At 37.1% G+C, this 17,968-nt stretch overlaps 1 protein-coding gene across 2 annotated transcripts in view; it reads right to left on the bottom strand.

The window, feature by feature from the left end:
• Positions 1 to 2,624: 2,624 nt before the first annotated feature.
• Positions 2,625 to 17,968, bottom strand: part of gramd2aa (GRAM domain containing 2Aa) — a 32,984-nt gene continuing 17,640 nt past the window's right edge. For both annotated transcript variants that reach the window (XM_039691003.2, XM_039691005.2), the window contains exons 4-12: positions 15,400 to 15,472; positions 13,616 to 13,719; positions 11,292 to 11,390; positions 9,940 to 10,011; positions 9,788 to 9,850; positions 8,385 to 8,562; positions 4,832 to 4,925; positions 3,331 to 3,438; positions 2,625 to 3,245 (exon numbers count right to left, since the gene is read on the bottom strand). In XM_039691003.2, coding sequence (XP_039546937.2) covers positions 3,242 to 3,245; positions 3,331 to 3,438; positions 4,832 to 4,925; positions 8,385 to 8,562; positions 9,788 to 9,850; positions 9,940 to 10,011; positions 11,292 to 11,390; positions 13,616 to 13,719; positions 15,400 to 15,472 — 795 coding nt within the window. In that variant the 3' untranslated portion in view covers positions 2,625 to 3,241. The remainder of the gene's footprint in view (positions 3,246 to 3,330; positions 3,439 to 4,831; positions 4,926 to 8,384; positions 8,563 to 9,787; positions 9,851 to 9,939; positions 10,012 to 11,291; positions 11,391 to 13,615; positions 13,720 to 15,399; positions 15,473 to 17,968) is intronic.

Below are 17,968 nucleotides of genomic sequence, written 5' to 3'. Positions count from 1 at the left end.
TTTAAATGCAACGGCCTACCTGAGCATTGTTTCTGACCATGTCCATCCCTTTATGGCCACCATGACCCATCCTCTGATGGCTACTTCCAGCAGGATAATGCACCATGTCACAAAGCTCGAATCATCTCAAATTGGTTTCTTGAACATGACAATGAGTTGACTGTACTAAAATGGCCCCACAGTCACCAGATCTCAACCCAATAGAGCATCTTCTGGATGTGGTGGAACGGGAGCTTCGTCCAACAAATCTCCATCAACTGCAAGATGCTATCCTATCAATATGGGCCAACATTTCTAAAGAATGCTTTCAGCACCTTGTTGAATCAATGCAAAGTAGAATTAAGGCAGTCCTGAAGGTGAAAGGGGGTCAAACACACCCTTAAAGTCTATGTTTCCGCAATCGCCGCACATGACAATGCAGTCGAGGATAAGTCGCTGGGGAAGCACGACCTGGTCGACAGGTTCCTAAGAATCCAACTGAATCCAACTCGCCCTCACTCGATACCATCTTGGGACTTGTCTCTGGTGCTTACCGCACTGCAGAGACCACCCTTTGAGCCTTTGCAATCAGCAGAGTTAAAAATTCTGTCTTCATTGGCCTCTATCAAGAGGGTAAGGGACTTGCATGCCATTTCGGTCAACGAATCGTGCCTAGAATTCGGCCTGGCCAACTCTCACATTATCCTGAGACTCCAGTCTGGATCCGTGCCCAAGGTGAACCTGCAATCGCTGCCCTCGGAGCCCAGCCCTGGCTGTTTTCTGTCCTATCTGCGCCTATACGTGGACAGAACACAAAGCTTCAGGATAAACTCTTCGTCTGTTACGTTGACCAGCAGAAAAAGAAAAAGGCTGACTCCAAGCAGAGTATAGACCACAGGATAGTGGATACCATCGACTTGGCGTACCAGAAACATGGCGCGCCTTGACCGGTCGGGTTGAGAGCCTACTTCACAATGAGCGTTGCCTCTTCCTGGGTGCTGGCGCATGGCGTCTCACTGGCAAATATCTGTAGAGCTGCGGGCTTGGCAACACCCAGTTCGCTAGACGTTCGCTAGATTCTGTACCGTACGCGTAGAGCCGGTTTCTTCCCGTGTACTCTAGTAGCCAGTAACACTACTAGTGTCAGCTTGCTGCATCACTCCCCTTTCCCCATGGAGCAGATATGTGCTCTTATTTGCTCCAGTAGGGTTCCCCACATAGGCAAACCCTGTCAAATTCCTCCGCACCCCTCGGCAGTCAGACATGGCGGAGCGTCCGACGCCAGGCCTAACACTTGTATGCATTGGTGGAACCGGTGCTAGGCTGGTTCCCATATGTTGTGATCCCTGCGGCGATCCAATATGTGTATTCTTCCACGGTATGGCTCCTGCAGGGAGCCTGTGTCTTTCCCTTGGTAAGAGTTCTACTGTATTGGTTATTCGGAACAGCAATTTGAACTCCCTCTATGCAGACAGTTTTCCATAGGGATCCCGCTGCGGTGCGGGCGCGATATGCAAATCTCGCAAATGAGATAAATGTGCATTGGCTCATTCTGTGTAGACACTCGAAGATGATAGGGCTGACGCACCGTCTCCGTTCCCTTCTTCAGGGAATGAGGGAAACCATACGTAACTGAGACGTTTTTGAGAAGAATGCAAATTTCCGGGGCAATGCAAAAGTTTTGCGAAGGAACGCAAAGTTTCTCAGGGGAATGCAAAAGGTTTGAATGTTTCTTTTTCTCCCATCCCAATTTTTTTCCACCACGACTGGTGCCGCAATGTAAAGAGTTCAGCATTTCAAAGTTTTTTGTCTGCCTCTTTAAAGGCTATTTGTTATCGTAAGGCAGTATCCCACCGTGAACCTTTAACTTTAAATAAAATGATAAAACTACATCAGGTGTCACAACCACCATGCTGGATCTTTGCTGGATCATGCTGCATGTGTTTGACCAGCAGATGTCCTCAGTGGGCATGTTCTGCACACTGGATTTGTTTGATAATTGGTCTAATATAATAATGAATAATTTGTTGCAGATCTGAGCACTTATGTCATCCCCATACACTCAAGTATAAAACATAACAGGGTAGAATATGAAAATGTGGATGTGAAGTAATTTAAACACAACTAAAGGTTGAAATTCACATCATAATATCACAAATTAATGATATTAGTAATAAAAAAATATTAAGAAAATAAGTAATGTAAGAGCTGTTAGTTTGGGTTAAAACAACAAAAAAAAAACCATTATATTTATATTTTATGGAAGTAGTCTGATATATAAAGATCTCATCGGTTTACATTACAATCCATTACAATTTCATCTTAGTTTTTGACTATATAAATATCACCAATTGTACCAAATTGCATATTTTTGTTTTTCTCCTCCTTGATAAAAGCCTGATTAATCAAAAAAAAAAAAAAAAAAAGAAAGAAAGAAATAAAATAAAAACATGCAAATGTTTGGTAACTTTTCTTATATATATATATATATATATATATATATAAGTCTAAAGATTTAATAAAATGCTCCATTTCAAAAATATTGATTTTTCTGACTACTATTTAATATGTCAGGCTTTACAGGGTTAATTATATAAAATCTGCACAATATGCTTTAAGAAACAAAAACAACAATAGCACAATGATAACATTCAGAGAGTACATGAAAATGCACTATTTTATTGTCCATGAATTCAACAGCTTCAAGATTGACTTGAGTAAACATTCATTATGCCATAAACATTCTGCCCAGGGGTGAACACAGTAAAACTGATCACACAACCTGATCAAACTGTACACATGATAGAGATTTTCAGGTCAACTAAATCCTATTGGAAGAGCTAGAACATGGCAATTGGCTTGCATATCAATAAATAAAATAATCTTATTCAAATATACTTCATTCGATCCTGAGCTATACATATATTCAAGAGATTTATAACCTATTGAAAGTCATTTGCCTGGTTTGATGTAGAGCGACTGACACATTAGATGACGAGGGAAGCAGAGCCTTTCATAATGTTAATAATGCACAGTCTAAATCCAGTGTAGGCTGGTCAGGTCCTTTCTTCATGGGTCCAGTAACACACAATGACTATTTGAGAACACTCGCAGTCTTCAGGCTCATTGTCAACACGATCTGAGAAAGACTTTGCATAAATACGTGAGAGTTTGCATAGTTGCAAGGCGGCCACAGAGAGAGAGAGAGAGAGCGCCAGCGCTGGAAGACTCTCCTATGGACAGTTGCAGTGGTGACCGTCAGTTACCTGTGTGTGGACAGACAGACAGCGCTGGTGAACGAGCGTCAGACTGCTGTGTGAATGACGTAAGAGAGTGTGTGATCGCATGTACCTCTCTCTGAGAGTGAGTGCAGGGTTGTTGCTGAGGAAAGAGAGCTGCTGCTCCAGGCTACACACTCGAAAGGCCAGGTAACACGACGACAGGATGAGCAGGATAATGCTGCGGGACAGAAGGCACATTACAAGTGGAAACCGAACACTAGACGAGCTACAGTAAGCTACACTGTGAGCGCTGAGATCGCGGAGAGCCGTACGGAGGTCCAGGTGGACACTAGATGGCAGCGTTGGGAGCTAAAAATTTAACAACTATTGATATGATCACTGTCATCTCAGTTGCTCAAATAAATTAAGTAAACACACATTTTATATTCATAAATATTATTTCTAAAAGTAAGCTATACCTAAATATTATAATGCTGAGACTGAGATTTGGAATTCTGAACTGAAAATGTTTTAAATATAATATTGTATTGTTTTATTATTATTATATATTATTTAATATAATATTATTGTTAGTTGTAGTAGTAGTTTCAATTAGTATTACTAATAATGATAATTTATTATTCATTTATTAAATATTATTAATTCTCACCTGAAGAGCAGAGGACATAGACATATGCTTGGATTTTTTATTATTTTAATATATTTTTTAATTGTATTATTTTATAATAAATGAGAATTTATTAATGTACTATTATTCATTCATTAATATTATTATTATAATGTTTAATATTATTTAATATATTATTAGTATTAATAACAATAATTTTATTATTGATTTTTGTATCATATTATTATTTATTCATTATTAGTATTTTTATATTGAATATGATTTTCATATATTTTCTTTAATTTTGTTCCTTATAAAGTATAGGCATGAAGCACACAAAGGTAAATAGTTGAAATCTAATGTATTGTTTTAATAATAAAGGTTGTTCTGAAAAGTTAATGTATTTGTTGGGTGAATTTGTTGATTGATTATTATTTGCGGTTCTTAACATATTCTGTTAAGCATGTTGTTTTATTATCCAGAAACACATAACTGCACTGGCGAGTGCACACGTGGAGTTTCCACACGTGTGTGTATCTGTGCTGATCCGCATAAATCAGGCCGTGCCGATGGGGACGGATTACTGGAACAGGTGGACTGGCATACACACACAAGTTTGTGTGACAATATAATGAGAAAATCTCCCCTGCCTCTTGATTTGATCTATTTATAAAGCCTAAAAAAAGTTGACTAAAAAAGTATGATAATATGCGTATATAATTTTCCAAGCATGTGTCGTTCTGTATAGTTTGTATTTTAATTAAATAAGTTTAAATGTGTGTGTGTGTAAAAATAAAAAAATGATGATTCAAGTGCATTAGGTGTCCTGAAACAATATACCGTTCTCTGTGACAGCACACAAGCAAATTATTTGTTTAGCCAATCATACGGTTTTGAGGCAATTTCTGACTCAGTAAGACAGGACAGCATTTATAAAGGTAAGACTAAGAACACACACACACACACACACACACACACAGCGAGGATGACCAGCCAAACTCACAGCAGGATGAAGAACTTCAGTAGCTGGTACTCCATCTGACCCAGCTCTGGTATCGTCTCTGTCAGGAGGAACTTCTTGGTTTCCAGACATTGATCTGAAGCGGATCACAGAATCACAGGATGATTTAAGTCCTGCACTGTGACTTACACCAGTCTTTTCTTTCTTTAATAAATGAACAAATGTCTCATATTAAGGCCCAGAGCCTCAGAGTCACACCCACGTATTACATCATCATCACCGAACAATGATGGATCGAAAGTGTTTACCAGCCAGAGTGAACTTCGTTACGGCCTGACTTTGTTTGAAATGACCGTTCACAGCAGTTCACTCTTCGATATGACTTGAAGTATATTAGGGCCTTTAGTTGAAAGACTATATTTGGGAAGTAAAATACTCATAGAATATATGAACTACCCATAACGGCCAAAAAAAGCTTTTAACATTATACAAACAAGCATTACATCAATTAGTCTTAAGCAGAGGCTGATATTTTAATGTTTTATCTCCATATTTTTAATCTTCTTCTGGGCTTAATCCCGTATTGCATAATGGACCCGATTCCTGCGGTCAACCAACCAATCACAAGACAGGCAGAGGCACATTTTTTTTAGCACATTTCATACACTATGGCTTACGTAGAAAGGAATACAATAATCATAAAATATAAGCAAGGAAAATTAAAACAATAATTAAAAATGCTTTATATAGGAAGGAATTAAAATCACACTATGGCAATTCAAAGTGCGTTACACAAAATAAAAGCAAGGGAAATTAAAACAGTTATAAAGGGAATTAAAAGAGACAAATGATACAGTTATACAATTAATTAGAGTAAAATGAATTTAAGTAGTAAAAATAAACATAGAATGAACTTCTCATCTGGCAAAATACCAGTGTATCTTATTTTGCATATAGTTTTACTCTTACGTTGTGTCTGTAGTTTTACTCTTACGTTGTGTCTGTAGTTTTACTCTTACACTGTCTGTAGTTTAACTCTTACTCTGTGTCTGTAGTTTTACTCTTACACTGCGTCTGTAGTTTTACTCTTACACTGCGTCTGTAGTTTTACTCTTACACTGTGTCTGTAGTTTTACTCTTACTCTGTGTCTGTAGTTTTACTCTTATACTGTGTCTGTAGTTTTACTCTTACACTGTCTGTAGTTTAACTCTTACGCTGTGTCTGTAGTTTAACTCTTACGCTGTGTCTGTAGTTTTACTCTTACGCTGTGTCTGTAGTTTTACTCTTACACTGTGTCTGTAGTTTAACTCTTACGCTGTGTCTGTAGTTTTACTCTTACACTGTCTGTAGTTTAACTCTTACTCTGTGTCTGTAGTTTTACTCTTACACTGCGTCTGTAGTTTTACTCTTACACTGCGTCTGTAGTTTTACTCTTACACTGTGTCTGTAGTTTTACTCTTACTCTGTGTCTGTAGTTTTACTCTTATACTGTGTCTGTAGTTTTACTCTTACACTGTGTCTGTAGTTTTACTCTTACGCTGTGTCTGTAGTTTTACTCTTACACTGTTTGTAGTTTTACTCTTACGCTGTGTCTGTAGTTTTACTCTTACGCTGTGTCTGTAGTTTTACTCTTACGCTGTGTCTGTAGTTTTACTCTTACGCTGTGTCTGTAGTTTTACTCTTACACTGTGTCTGTAGTTTTACTCTTACGCTGTGTCTGTAGTTTTACTCTTACACTGTGTCTGTAGTTTTACTCTTACACTGTTTGTAGTTTTACTCTTACGCTGTCTGTAGTTTTACTCTTACGCTGTGTCTGTAGTTTTACTCTTACGCTGTGTCTGTAGTTTTACTCTTACACTGTTTGTAGTTTTACTCTTACGCTGTCTGTAGTTTTACTCTTACACTGTGTCTGTAGTTTTACTCTTACGCTGTGTCTGTAGTTTTACTCTTACACTGTCTGTAGTTTTACTCTTACGCTGTGTCTGTAGTTTTACTCTTACACTGTCTGTAGTTTTACTCTTACACTGTTTGTAGTTTTACTCTTACGCTGTCTGTAGTTTTACTCTTACGCTGCCTGTAGTTTTACTCTTACGCTGTGTCTGTAGTTTTACTCTTACGCTGTGTCTGTAGTTTTACTCTTACGCTGTCTGTAGTTTTACTCTTACGCTGTGTCTGTAGTTTTACTCTTACGCTGTGTCTGTAGTTTTACTCTTACGCTGTCTGTAGTTTTACTCTTACACTGTGTCTGTAGTTTTACTCTTACGCTGTCTGTAGTTTTACTCTTACGCTGTGTCTGTAGTTTTACTCTTACGCTGTGTCTGTAGTTTTACTCTTACGCTGTGTCTGTAGTTTTACTCTTACGCTGTCTGTAGTTTTACTCTTACACTGTGTCTGTAGTTTAACTCTTACACTGTGTCTGTAGTTTTACTCTTACGCTGTGTCTGTAGTTTTACTCTTACGCTGTGTCTGTGATGTTTATTAGGCGCACCTTAGAGTTCCACTGGACCGGATTTTTCACTAAAATCGGATGGGAGGAGCTCTAGGACTGACCTCGGGGAGTGGAGTGGATCCAGTCCAACCCCACAGAACCTCGAGTTTAATCACATCAAACTCACTCCTCCTCCACAGACCCAGGCCATCATCTCTCATTCACACAGATATGATGTCAAAGTCAAGTGATCAGCTTGCTCCCGAATAACACAAAATCATTTAGTGGACATTTTTTCATTCCATCACAGAAACATTAGATCAAATGGGGACATTTGAGATATTAATCCGCTCATAACGCATTTTCAACAGCAGATTTTTACCGGGCTTTACCCTCTTCAGAAGCTCCAGACTTTTTCTCTCATCAGTCGGCAGTGTTAAAAGTGTTAAATGGTTATTTCAGAAAGGGCCATCCAATTCTTTATCTTGGAAATAAATATACTTTTTTATTCTTGTATTGTTCAATTGCCTTCAGTTTTGATGTGTCTAAAATCTCATAATAAGTCAAGAACGACATCAAGGTTGATATTGCTTGTCTCATTTCTCTTTAACTATAACAATCCAAGTTATAGTATGCAATATATTATCTAGGTATTTCATGCATACTGTGCACAGTATATACACATTACATATTAGGAAGTGTTAGTTATTTTAATAGATGTTTTTAGAGCTTATATTAATAGTAACAAATAATTACTTTTCTGTGACCTTTATAGAGATTTTATTTGAAATCACTTGATAGAGATTTCTGAACCGATCATAATTACATCATGTGGTTGAGGAATTGTGTTGTAAATAGGTACAAAAGTACTTCTTATCTCCCAAAACACCGCATTAATGAATAGATGAGAAGTAAACAAAAAAAAAAAAACATATATTATTTGTATTATTAAAAATGTATAGTTTTTGTACAATTTCTCTATCAATTGTTGGGGTCATATTGACCCCAATGACCAGATTTGTAAACAGGAAACGAAGACCTTTTGAGGGTTAAAGAGTCCAGACCAAAAAATGTTCGGGTTCGGGCTGGCATCCAGGCTACCAGAATACCATATCCCATTTTCCATAGTATCAAATATGTAAATGTTTTTTTGGAGGGTCACTCACCCTCCAGAGGCTCGTCTGTCTGGAAAGGGGCGTCTACGGCACTCAGGCTGCTGGTGGAGTTTCCCAGTAAATCCGGTAGAGAAGACGACACAGACACCACTGACGGCTTCCTCCTCCACTTCAGCACCGGAGGAAACTCGTCTGGGACAGGGAAAACTTCAGGTACGGGGAACTCATCCTACACCACCAAATGGAAGTACAGGACACACTAAGATTCACTAAAAGTGAACTGCATACATCCCTTTTTTATAAAGCCTGCATGTGTGGGGCAGTAATATTGCAAATGGGATTCTCTAATGAAACTAATTTGAGACTTGAGTTTGCAGGTAATTTACGTGCAACGAGGCGCAAAAACATTTATGCAATACTTGTACTGCAGTTATATCTGATATATCCTCCTTTTGCTTCCCTGTTTCTACCTCGGGATGGAGTAACGACAGATTACGTCATCTCCAGTTTGCATCCAATGCTCTCAGGACAACTGAGAAGGTTTCAGATGACGGCAACTCTGGAATCGACACGCAAAACTTTCAAATATTATCCTAATATTGTAATATTATCCTTATATTGTAATCAATACAAGCTTTTTTTGTCTGCTTAAAGGGATACTCCAGTTTTTTTTTTTTTTTGGAAATAAGCTCATTTTACAACTCCCTCAGAGTTAAACTGTTGAGTTTTACCATTTCAGCCGATTTTCTGATATTTAGAAGAATATCAGTAACCAGACAGTTTCTGATCCCATTGACTTCCATAGTAGGAAAAAAAATATATACTATAGAAATCAATGGGACCAGAAAATCGGCTGAATGGATTCGAAAACGGTAAACCCAACTGTTTAACTCTGGGGGAGTTGTAAAATGAGCCTATTTCTGAATTAATATCTAGTTCAATCATGAAACTCTAGAGGGCGCAGACTGAGCGGTCCTTTATCGCCAGAGGATTGGCCTATTCTGATCCTGCATCCAATTGGATTGCTTTCTTGACACAAATGGTCTGTTTCCAGTCCTTTCTGCGCTCCTCTGAGACCTTCCACCTCCCCAGCTCCACCTGTCAGATTTATGTCTATTTACTCAGAGAATATCAGATCTAGTTCACCAAGACCAGATACATTAACATTGCCTTGTTCAATAACATGCTAAAGCTATTTTGCCCACATAACATACTATATTACTGCCATTTGCACATTACTTTGATAGACTTGAACAGAATACTCGTAACATTGAAACAAGCCTTTTCTGTAAAGCTGTTTTGAAACAATATGTTATTGTATTGGTGTTTAAAGCACTTTCAACATATGTGCCATACAAATAAACCACTATAATTAGTAGGCGGATATTCTGCACAAAAATGTAACAAGCTAATTTTTCTCCAAAAGCCAGAGCAATGAAGACTCTGAAACGTACCAGAGATATAGAGTTAGGCTCCTCCATGTACTGCTTGAGGCAGAGGATCTTCTTCCCATTGACCTGTATGACAGATAGCATGTAGCATGAAGTTCACACACTAATGCTGTTTAAATAATGATCCAGCCCAAGCGTATAGAGTTAACTCTCACCTGTAGATGTGTGCAGATGCGTCTCAACACGTCATAGACGCTGTCTCTGGACAATAGAGACACAAACACGTACTGTGCAAGGAGAGGACACAAACATATCAAAACGTTATAATGCATGGTGGGTGTGGCATGTCAAGCCAAATTCCTGCTGGAAAACCCAACTAAAACCAGCTATTGGTTTTGAAACATGTTTGTGGGTTTCAAACTGGTCCAGTGGGGGAAAACATACACTCTTAGAAGAAATGGTTCTATTTAGAACCAGAAATGGTTCCATCCCCTGCTTCATATATGGAACTCCAAAATGGTTCTATATAGAACCATTTTTTTTTGGTAAAAGGTTCTATTGACCAAGTATGGAACCCTAGGGCTCTATAAAGAACCTTTTTTTTGTAAAAGGTTCTATTGGCCAAGTATGGAACCCCAGGGTTCTATATAGAACCATTTTTTTTGTAAAAGGTTCTATTGGCCAAGTATGGAACCCCAGGGCTCTATAAAGAACCCTGAGTGTATAGAACCTTTTAGGGGTTCCAAATACGTAGCGCTAATAGAACCTTCTAAGGTTCTATATATAACTTTTCTTCTAAGAGTGTAGGGTCCAGTGCTGGTTGAAGGTCCAGAACCTTTCAAAAAATAGCTACTGTAGTCCAAAACATGGCATCTTCATGACCTAAAAGCTGGTCAACCTTCTCTAAACCAAAGTGAACCACACTTTATGTTTTCACAGTGATGCCAAGAACCATTTTTAGCTTCCCAAAAAAACTTTTCAGGGAACCAACATTTTCTTGGTATATTTTAATAATCTAAAGAACCCTTTTCTACTATAAAAGAACATTTAGTGCAATGGAAAGGTTCTTAATGGAACCATTAATGCCAATAAAGAACCTTTGTTTTTTTATGTTCCAAGACACATTTACCACCTTAAACTGATTTTAGCTGGATTTTTCAGCAGAGATTGAAATTGAGATTTCACAATGTAGCCACATATAATCTCACTACCAGGAAAAGGATCACTAAGAGAACCGTTTGGTTCCCATTGAAGTCCATTATATGGAGAAAATCCTGGAATGTTTTCATCAAAAACCTTAATTTCTTTTCGACTGAAGAAAGAAAGACACGGACATCTTGGATGACATGTAGGTGAGTAAATTATCAGGAAAAGTTTTTTGAAAAGTGAACAACTCCGTTAAACAAAGCAAAACGGTATAAAATGTGTAATGCTGATGAAGTCAACCTGGAGTCTCAGTGGTGCATCCATTTGCATTTCCAGTGTTTGGCAGCAGCGCAAGCATGTTCTGACTAAGCTTTGTATTTCAATCTGCCAGTCGGTGACCTGCGACCCAGTGGAAACGCACCTTCTGACTGCTGTCTGTGGTGATAGCCAAGCCGTTGGGAACCAGACCCGCTGTCTTATGTTTCTTCACCATCCGCACAGACGCAACAGGAATGGCCACCTGAGAGGCAAGAGAAAGTGCCAGAGAAAAAGCAAAAAGTTTCAAAGTGCGGCTTCATAGAGGAATTCTTGCAGGATGGAAACTGGACCGGCTTCATCGAATTACTAAATAACGTGTTGCACAAAGGAACGATATAACATTACGCTTCACTCAGCATAGCAAACTGCAACATGGCGCACAGCTGAAAGTGAACTAAACACTGTTGATCTATACGATTATTATTTGCGATCATTATTTGAATTAATAATATCATACTAAATACAGTATTTAGTACAAAGTACACTGGAATTGATACTACCAAAATATTCCCAGCTATCCATTGAAATTATGAAATTAAGCAGCTAATAAAAATGTAACTTTAGGGTGAATGAACGTTAACTATAAAAATAACTATAACGATAACTTTATTAGTGTCCACACCAGCGGACAATACAATTGTTCATTGTTGTTTATTCCAAGCATCTGTTGCTTTAAATGCTCAACCACTTTAATGCAGGATGGATTCTGATTGGCTGTTAGTGTTTTTATCGTTCATCAGCTGGAAAAAAAAAATTTCTTAAAGTGATTCCAGTGGTATAATTTCTCTGTGCCGATATAACGATAATGATAACGGTAAAGATATACTCCTAAAAATCACTTAAGTTCACACCACAACAATACTGATAACGGCACAGAGAAACAACATCAATGAAATCCCTTTCAAACAATTCAGCTGATAACCGATGAAAACAATGACAGCCAATCAGAATCCACCAGACTTTAAAAAGCTCAAGGTTTTGACAAAAAAGTGTAGTGCGCTTCGAATAAACAGAAAGATATCGTCCGCTGGTGTGGGTGCTGCTATAGTTAGTGTCAAGTTATCTTTATAGTTATCAATATTGGTGTGAACAGGCCTTAAAGGGACAGTTCACCCCAAAATGAAAACTCTGTCAGTAATTACTCTCCCTCATGTTGTTCCAAATCCATAAGACTTTCGTTCATCTTCGAAACACAAATTAAGATATTTTTGATTAAATCTGAGAGCTGGATCACTCCTCCATAGGCTTCAATGGGATTGAAACTTGCCGGCCCAGAAAAGTTATTAAAGACATCGTTAAAATAGTCCAAGTGACTACAGTGGCTCAACCTTAAGTTTATCAAGCGACGAGAATACTTTTTTGTGCGCAACAAACAAAAATAATGACTTAATTTATCTATTCACTTCCTTCCCTTTTGCACACAAAAAAATATTCACGACTTAAAGGAGTAGTTCACTTTAAAAAAAAAAATTTTTGCTGATAAGTTACTCACCCCCATGTCATCCAAAATGTCCACGTCTTTCTTTCTTCAGTCGAAATGAAATTAAGGTTTTTGATGAAAACATTCCAGGATTTTTCTCCATATAATGGACTTCAATGGGAACCAAATGGTTCAAGGTCCAAAAGACAGTTTCAGTGCAAACTGCAAACTGTTCAAAGGGCTTTAAATGATTCCAGACGATGAATAAGGGTCTTATCTAGCGAAATGATCGCTCATTTAAAAAAAATAAAATAACAAGTTTAAGTTTTATAAGCTCAAATGCTCACCTTGCTCTGTTCTGTGATGCGCGTTCGTGACTCTCATATTCGAACTCGTTCATCAAAATGAACAAATCGTTTCCCGTGTTAATTCGTTCATTTTGTTCGTTCAATGAGCCAAATGACACGAAAAAAGATTCGTCTTTTGGACCTTGAACCGTTTGGTCCCCATTGAAGTCCATTATATGGAGAAAATCCTGGAATGTTTTCATCAAAAACCTTAATTTCTTTTCGACTGAAGAAAGAAAGACATGGACATCTTGGATGACATGGGGACGAGTAAATTATCAGCAAAAGTTGTTTTTGTTTTTTTTAAGTGAACTACTCCTTTAAAATCAAAAAATATCTTAATTTGTGTTCCGAAAATGAACAGGGTTGAACAACATGAGGGCGAGTAATTACTGACCGAGGTTTCATTTTTGGGTGAACTATCCCTTTAACTATAAAGAAAGTTAACCCAGCGTTTAGGAACGTACAGTGTGAAACGCTTTTACTCGGGTTTACAACGGGGGGTTAACTAGTGTGAAAAGCCGGGGTATACTGTGGCAAAATACAGTTTCATATATAACGTTCAGTTTTCAAATCAAACATATGCCACCGTTTCCAGGGAATGAAGCTTTAGTCGTGTCTCTCCGAGCTCGAATCATAAGCTGAAGACGTGACGCTCACCTTGATGTCTTTACCGAAGAGGTTGGCGTAGAAGCACAGCCAGTTTCGAGAGATGTAGAGTCGGCCTTGCAGGAGGATGTCCCGCAGCAGGGCACAGGAGTACACTAAAGAAGAGGACACAAGTGCACTTACACACGAGAACTGAAGTATGCTGATACTCTCGAGTGACACAACGGCATCAGATTCTCACTTCAATGACGGCTCAAAGCGGTTCAAATGTCAAATAGATCACAACATTATCAAACGTCAAGATGAACGGGGTCCAAACACTACAAATCTGGAATTCCAAATATAATTTAATTCTTGAAGTAAAAGTTTCAGGATTATAAAATATTTGGAAGGAATACAAAAAAAGTTACGATTTTTCACTAAGTTAAATCAATTTAATTAATGTACATCAACCTCTCACGGCAGTTATTCGGCTTGTGAATTTTACATAATACTATGAAATATTTAATTAAATATAAAAAAATAAAAAATATATATAATAACAAATTATTATTAATTATAATTATATTATATTAAAATTATATTAAAAATATAAATATAAAAATGTAATATTTAATTTAATTTGACATTAAAATCTTAAATGTTTTTGCCAAGTTTGAGTTTATTTGGTCCAAAAACGAAGGCGTTTATAATGTTAGAAAAGTTTTTTATTTCAGATAAATTCTGCACATATGAACTTTCTATTCATCAAAGATCCCTGACCATTTTTTAACACAACTGTTTTCATCATCGATAATAATCAGAAATGTTTCTTGAGCATCAAATCAGCATTCTGAAGGATCATGTGACAGACTGCTGAAAATTCAACTTTGATCACAGGAATAAATTACATGTTACAATATATTGACATAGAAAACAGTTATTTTAAATTATAAAAATATTTCATAATTTTAACGTTTTTACTGTATTTTTGATTAAATAATTGCATCTCTGGTGAGCAGAAGAGACTTCTCTTACCAATCTAAAACTTCTGAACGATAGTGAATATTGTTTAGATTATGCTTTAAAATAATAATAATGAAAATAATAATAAAAATGCATGTAAACTAAACATTGTATATTATTACATTTTTATTAAATTGTATGTTTTTGACATTCAAATTTTAATTGTTTTTGCCAAGTTTGAGTTTATTTGATCCAAAAAAAGAAAAGAAAGGCGTGTATAATGTTCGAAAAGCTTTTTATTTCAGATAAAAGCTGTGCATATGAACTTTCTATACATCAAAGATCCCTGACCATTTTTTTAACACAACTATTTTCATCATCGATAATAATCAGAAATGTTTCTTGAGCATCAAATCAACTTATGATTTCTGAAGGATCATGTGACAGACCGAAGTAATGATGTTAAAAAATTCAGCTTTGATCACAAGAAAAAAATTACACGTTACAATATATTTACATAGAAACCAGTTATTTTAAATTGTAAAAATATTTCATAATTTTAACGTTTTTACAGTATTTTTGATTAAATAATTGCATCTCTGGTGAGCAGAAGAGACTTCTCTTACCAATCTAAAACTTCTGAAACGCTAGTGAATATTGTTTAGATTATGCTTTAAAATAATATTAATGATAATAATAAATATTGATAAATAAATAATATATAAATTATTATAAATTGTAAATTAAACATTGTATATTATAACATTTTATTCAATTGTAAAAAATGAAAAAATCAGCAATGTTATTGAGGAAACTACCGCACTATTAAAAGAATCATTTCACAAGGTCACTCGACAGAAGCAGTAAAGTGGTAGAACGACAGCACGTACCCTTCATGAGAAGCTCGTCTTTGGGAACGCTCTGGAAAAGCTTGTGGTACTGCGCATTATACTTGCTGACGGTCTGTGAGGAAGAGGAGGACAGAGGAATCAGCGGTTTGGCACAGCTCTTCTGCAGCCTGGCTCTCTCTCGTAGGGGATGCGAGCTCTGCACCAAACTGAGCATGCTGACACGACACACACACTCCACACGAGCCGAGAGACAGTGTGTGTACTGCGGTTACACTGTCCCGGGACCCGAGAGCCAGCTCAGCTTCGTCCTATTCCTGTGAGTGAAGTAAACAGCGTTTCTTCTTCCTTTACAAGCGTCTCTCTCTCTCTCTCTCTCTCTCTCTACAGGCGTGAAACACCCACTGCACCTCGACGGCTTGTTTATAGCGCATTGGTGTGTGTGTGTGTGTCTTGCTTCCTGCAGCTCAGAGCGTTTCACTGATGCATTTGGATGATGTTCATTAAGCAGATGGGCTGATCCAATCAGGAGTGCAGTGTGAATGTGTAACGCTTAGTGCAGTGTTTATTTTAAATGATTTATCACTGCACATTATCTTTTTTTCATAATCTTTAAAAGGATAGTTCACTTTGAAATTAATTTTTGGTATGTTTTATCTTACCTCAAGGGCATCCAAGATGTAGGTGTCTTTGTTTCCGCAGTATTTTCAATTTTGATATTTTTAGGTCAAACCGTTCATGTCTACCAGTCATTTAATGGAGGTGTATGGTCACCACCTCAAAGAGCATGCACAGAGAAGTCCAAATTAAACATGATTTAATGACTCGTACATGTAAGTACACACTGATGGCCTAAGACACGAAACGAGCGGTTTGTGTGAGAAAACAAACAGTTTTTATATCGTTTTTACCTCTTGTAACCACAGCCACAAAACGCCCATGCCATCAGATCAGTTGGACGTGGCTGTGGTTAGGTAAAAACAATATAAATACTGTTAGTTTTCTCACACAAACCGCTCGTTTCGTGTCAATGTGTACTTACATTTACGTGTCATTAAATCATGTTTAATTTGGACTTCTCTGTGCATGCTCTTTGAGGTGGTGACCATAGACCTCCATTATACAGTATGACTGACAGACAAGAACGATTTGACCTATAAATATACTGCGGAAACAAAGATACCTACATCTTGGATGCCCTTGAGGTAAACTAAATCATACCAAAAATTAATTTCAAAGTGAACTATCCCTTTATTTGCATTTGTTATTTAGACAAATACAATCGGAGTTATAATATGACTCTGAAGCTTTATAATGGGAGGCAAGATTTTGAAATACAAAAAAAGTGCATCCATCCATCGTAAAACATAATCCATACCGCTCTGCGGTTAAGAAATGCCTTTTGGAGCGATGGGTTTTTGTAAGATAAATATCATTAAACTTTATTAGCTGTAATACTATGGCCTACTCTGATTGTAGCCTAGCCTATACTGTATTTTAGGCAGCAATAAAACAAAAAATGTTATAGAACACCAGTCTGCCTATTTTCACTTTCATTTTAAAAATCTTAAACATATTAATAGCCATACAAATGTGATTCAGGCAACAAGTAGCCTTCTCTGCATGAATATTAATAACAAAACGAATTATAAAACACAACCCTGCCTCTTTTAGTTTACATAATATGTGGTTTGGACAATATGTAGTCTGATTATCTTCAGACTACTATTGAATGAAACATGATATAAAACACAATGCTGTCTCTTTTTGTTAAATGTCAGAATTAATGATCAATAATAGCCATTATAAAATATACGTAAGTACCAAGTCAGCGCTCTAGGCTACAACAGTGAAGTTAAATAAAAAAAAAAAGGATTTGCCAGGGGACAAATTATAGATTCATGAGACCAAAGTCCGCCTGTTAAATATACACAAGACACATTATATCTCTCGTTTAACCTTTACAGAGACATCAGAGCCAGCGGCAAACGTCAGACGGACTAGCCGATGAAGCTCTGAAAACGTCATACAGGAGCAATCTTGATAGAAAAACCAGAGATTTGAGCTTTAAACAACTACATTCTCGCCTGAAAACTCTAAAAACAATAACAATAGTATTTTGAATCAACCATTGGCGCTTGGTGGTTGATGCGAGATGCATTCTGGGATACCTGGCTGTCACAAATCTGTACTTGAACTTTGAATTGGAACAGAACTTGTGACACTTAAGAACGCATATTGGGAAATGACACTTGACTCAAACTTCCTGAGTAGCAAAGCTGTGGTCACAGTATCTCTGAAATCTAGACAATTAGCATTTTCATTTGTACAAACAGTGAGCCAAAAAGTATTTAGACACTTAAAGGAGTAGTTCACTTTTAAAAAAAAACTTTTGCTGATAATTTACTTACCCCCATGTCATCCAAGATGTCCATGACTTTCTTTCTTCAGTCGAAAAGAAATTAAGGTTTTCGATGAAAACATTCAGGATTTTTCTCCATATAATGGACTTCAATGGGGACCAAACGGTTCATGGTCCAAAAGACAGTTTCAGTGCAAACTGCAAACGGCTTTAAGCGATTCAAGACGATGATTAAGGGACTTATCAAGC

The sequence above is a fragment of the Pimephales promelas genome, chromosome 1 (assembly GCF_988280905.1).
Source record: "Pimephales promelas chromosome 1, fPimPro1.hap1.1, whole genome shotgun sequence".
In the NCBI taxonomy this organism is placed as follows: Eukaryota; Metazoa; Chordata; class Actinopteri; order Cypriniformes; family Leuciscidae; genus Pimephales; species Pimephales promelas.
The sequence above is the reverse complement of the archived record's forward strand: the minus strand, read 5'-3'. Positions and strand labels throughout refer to the sequence as shown.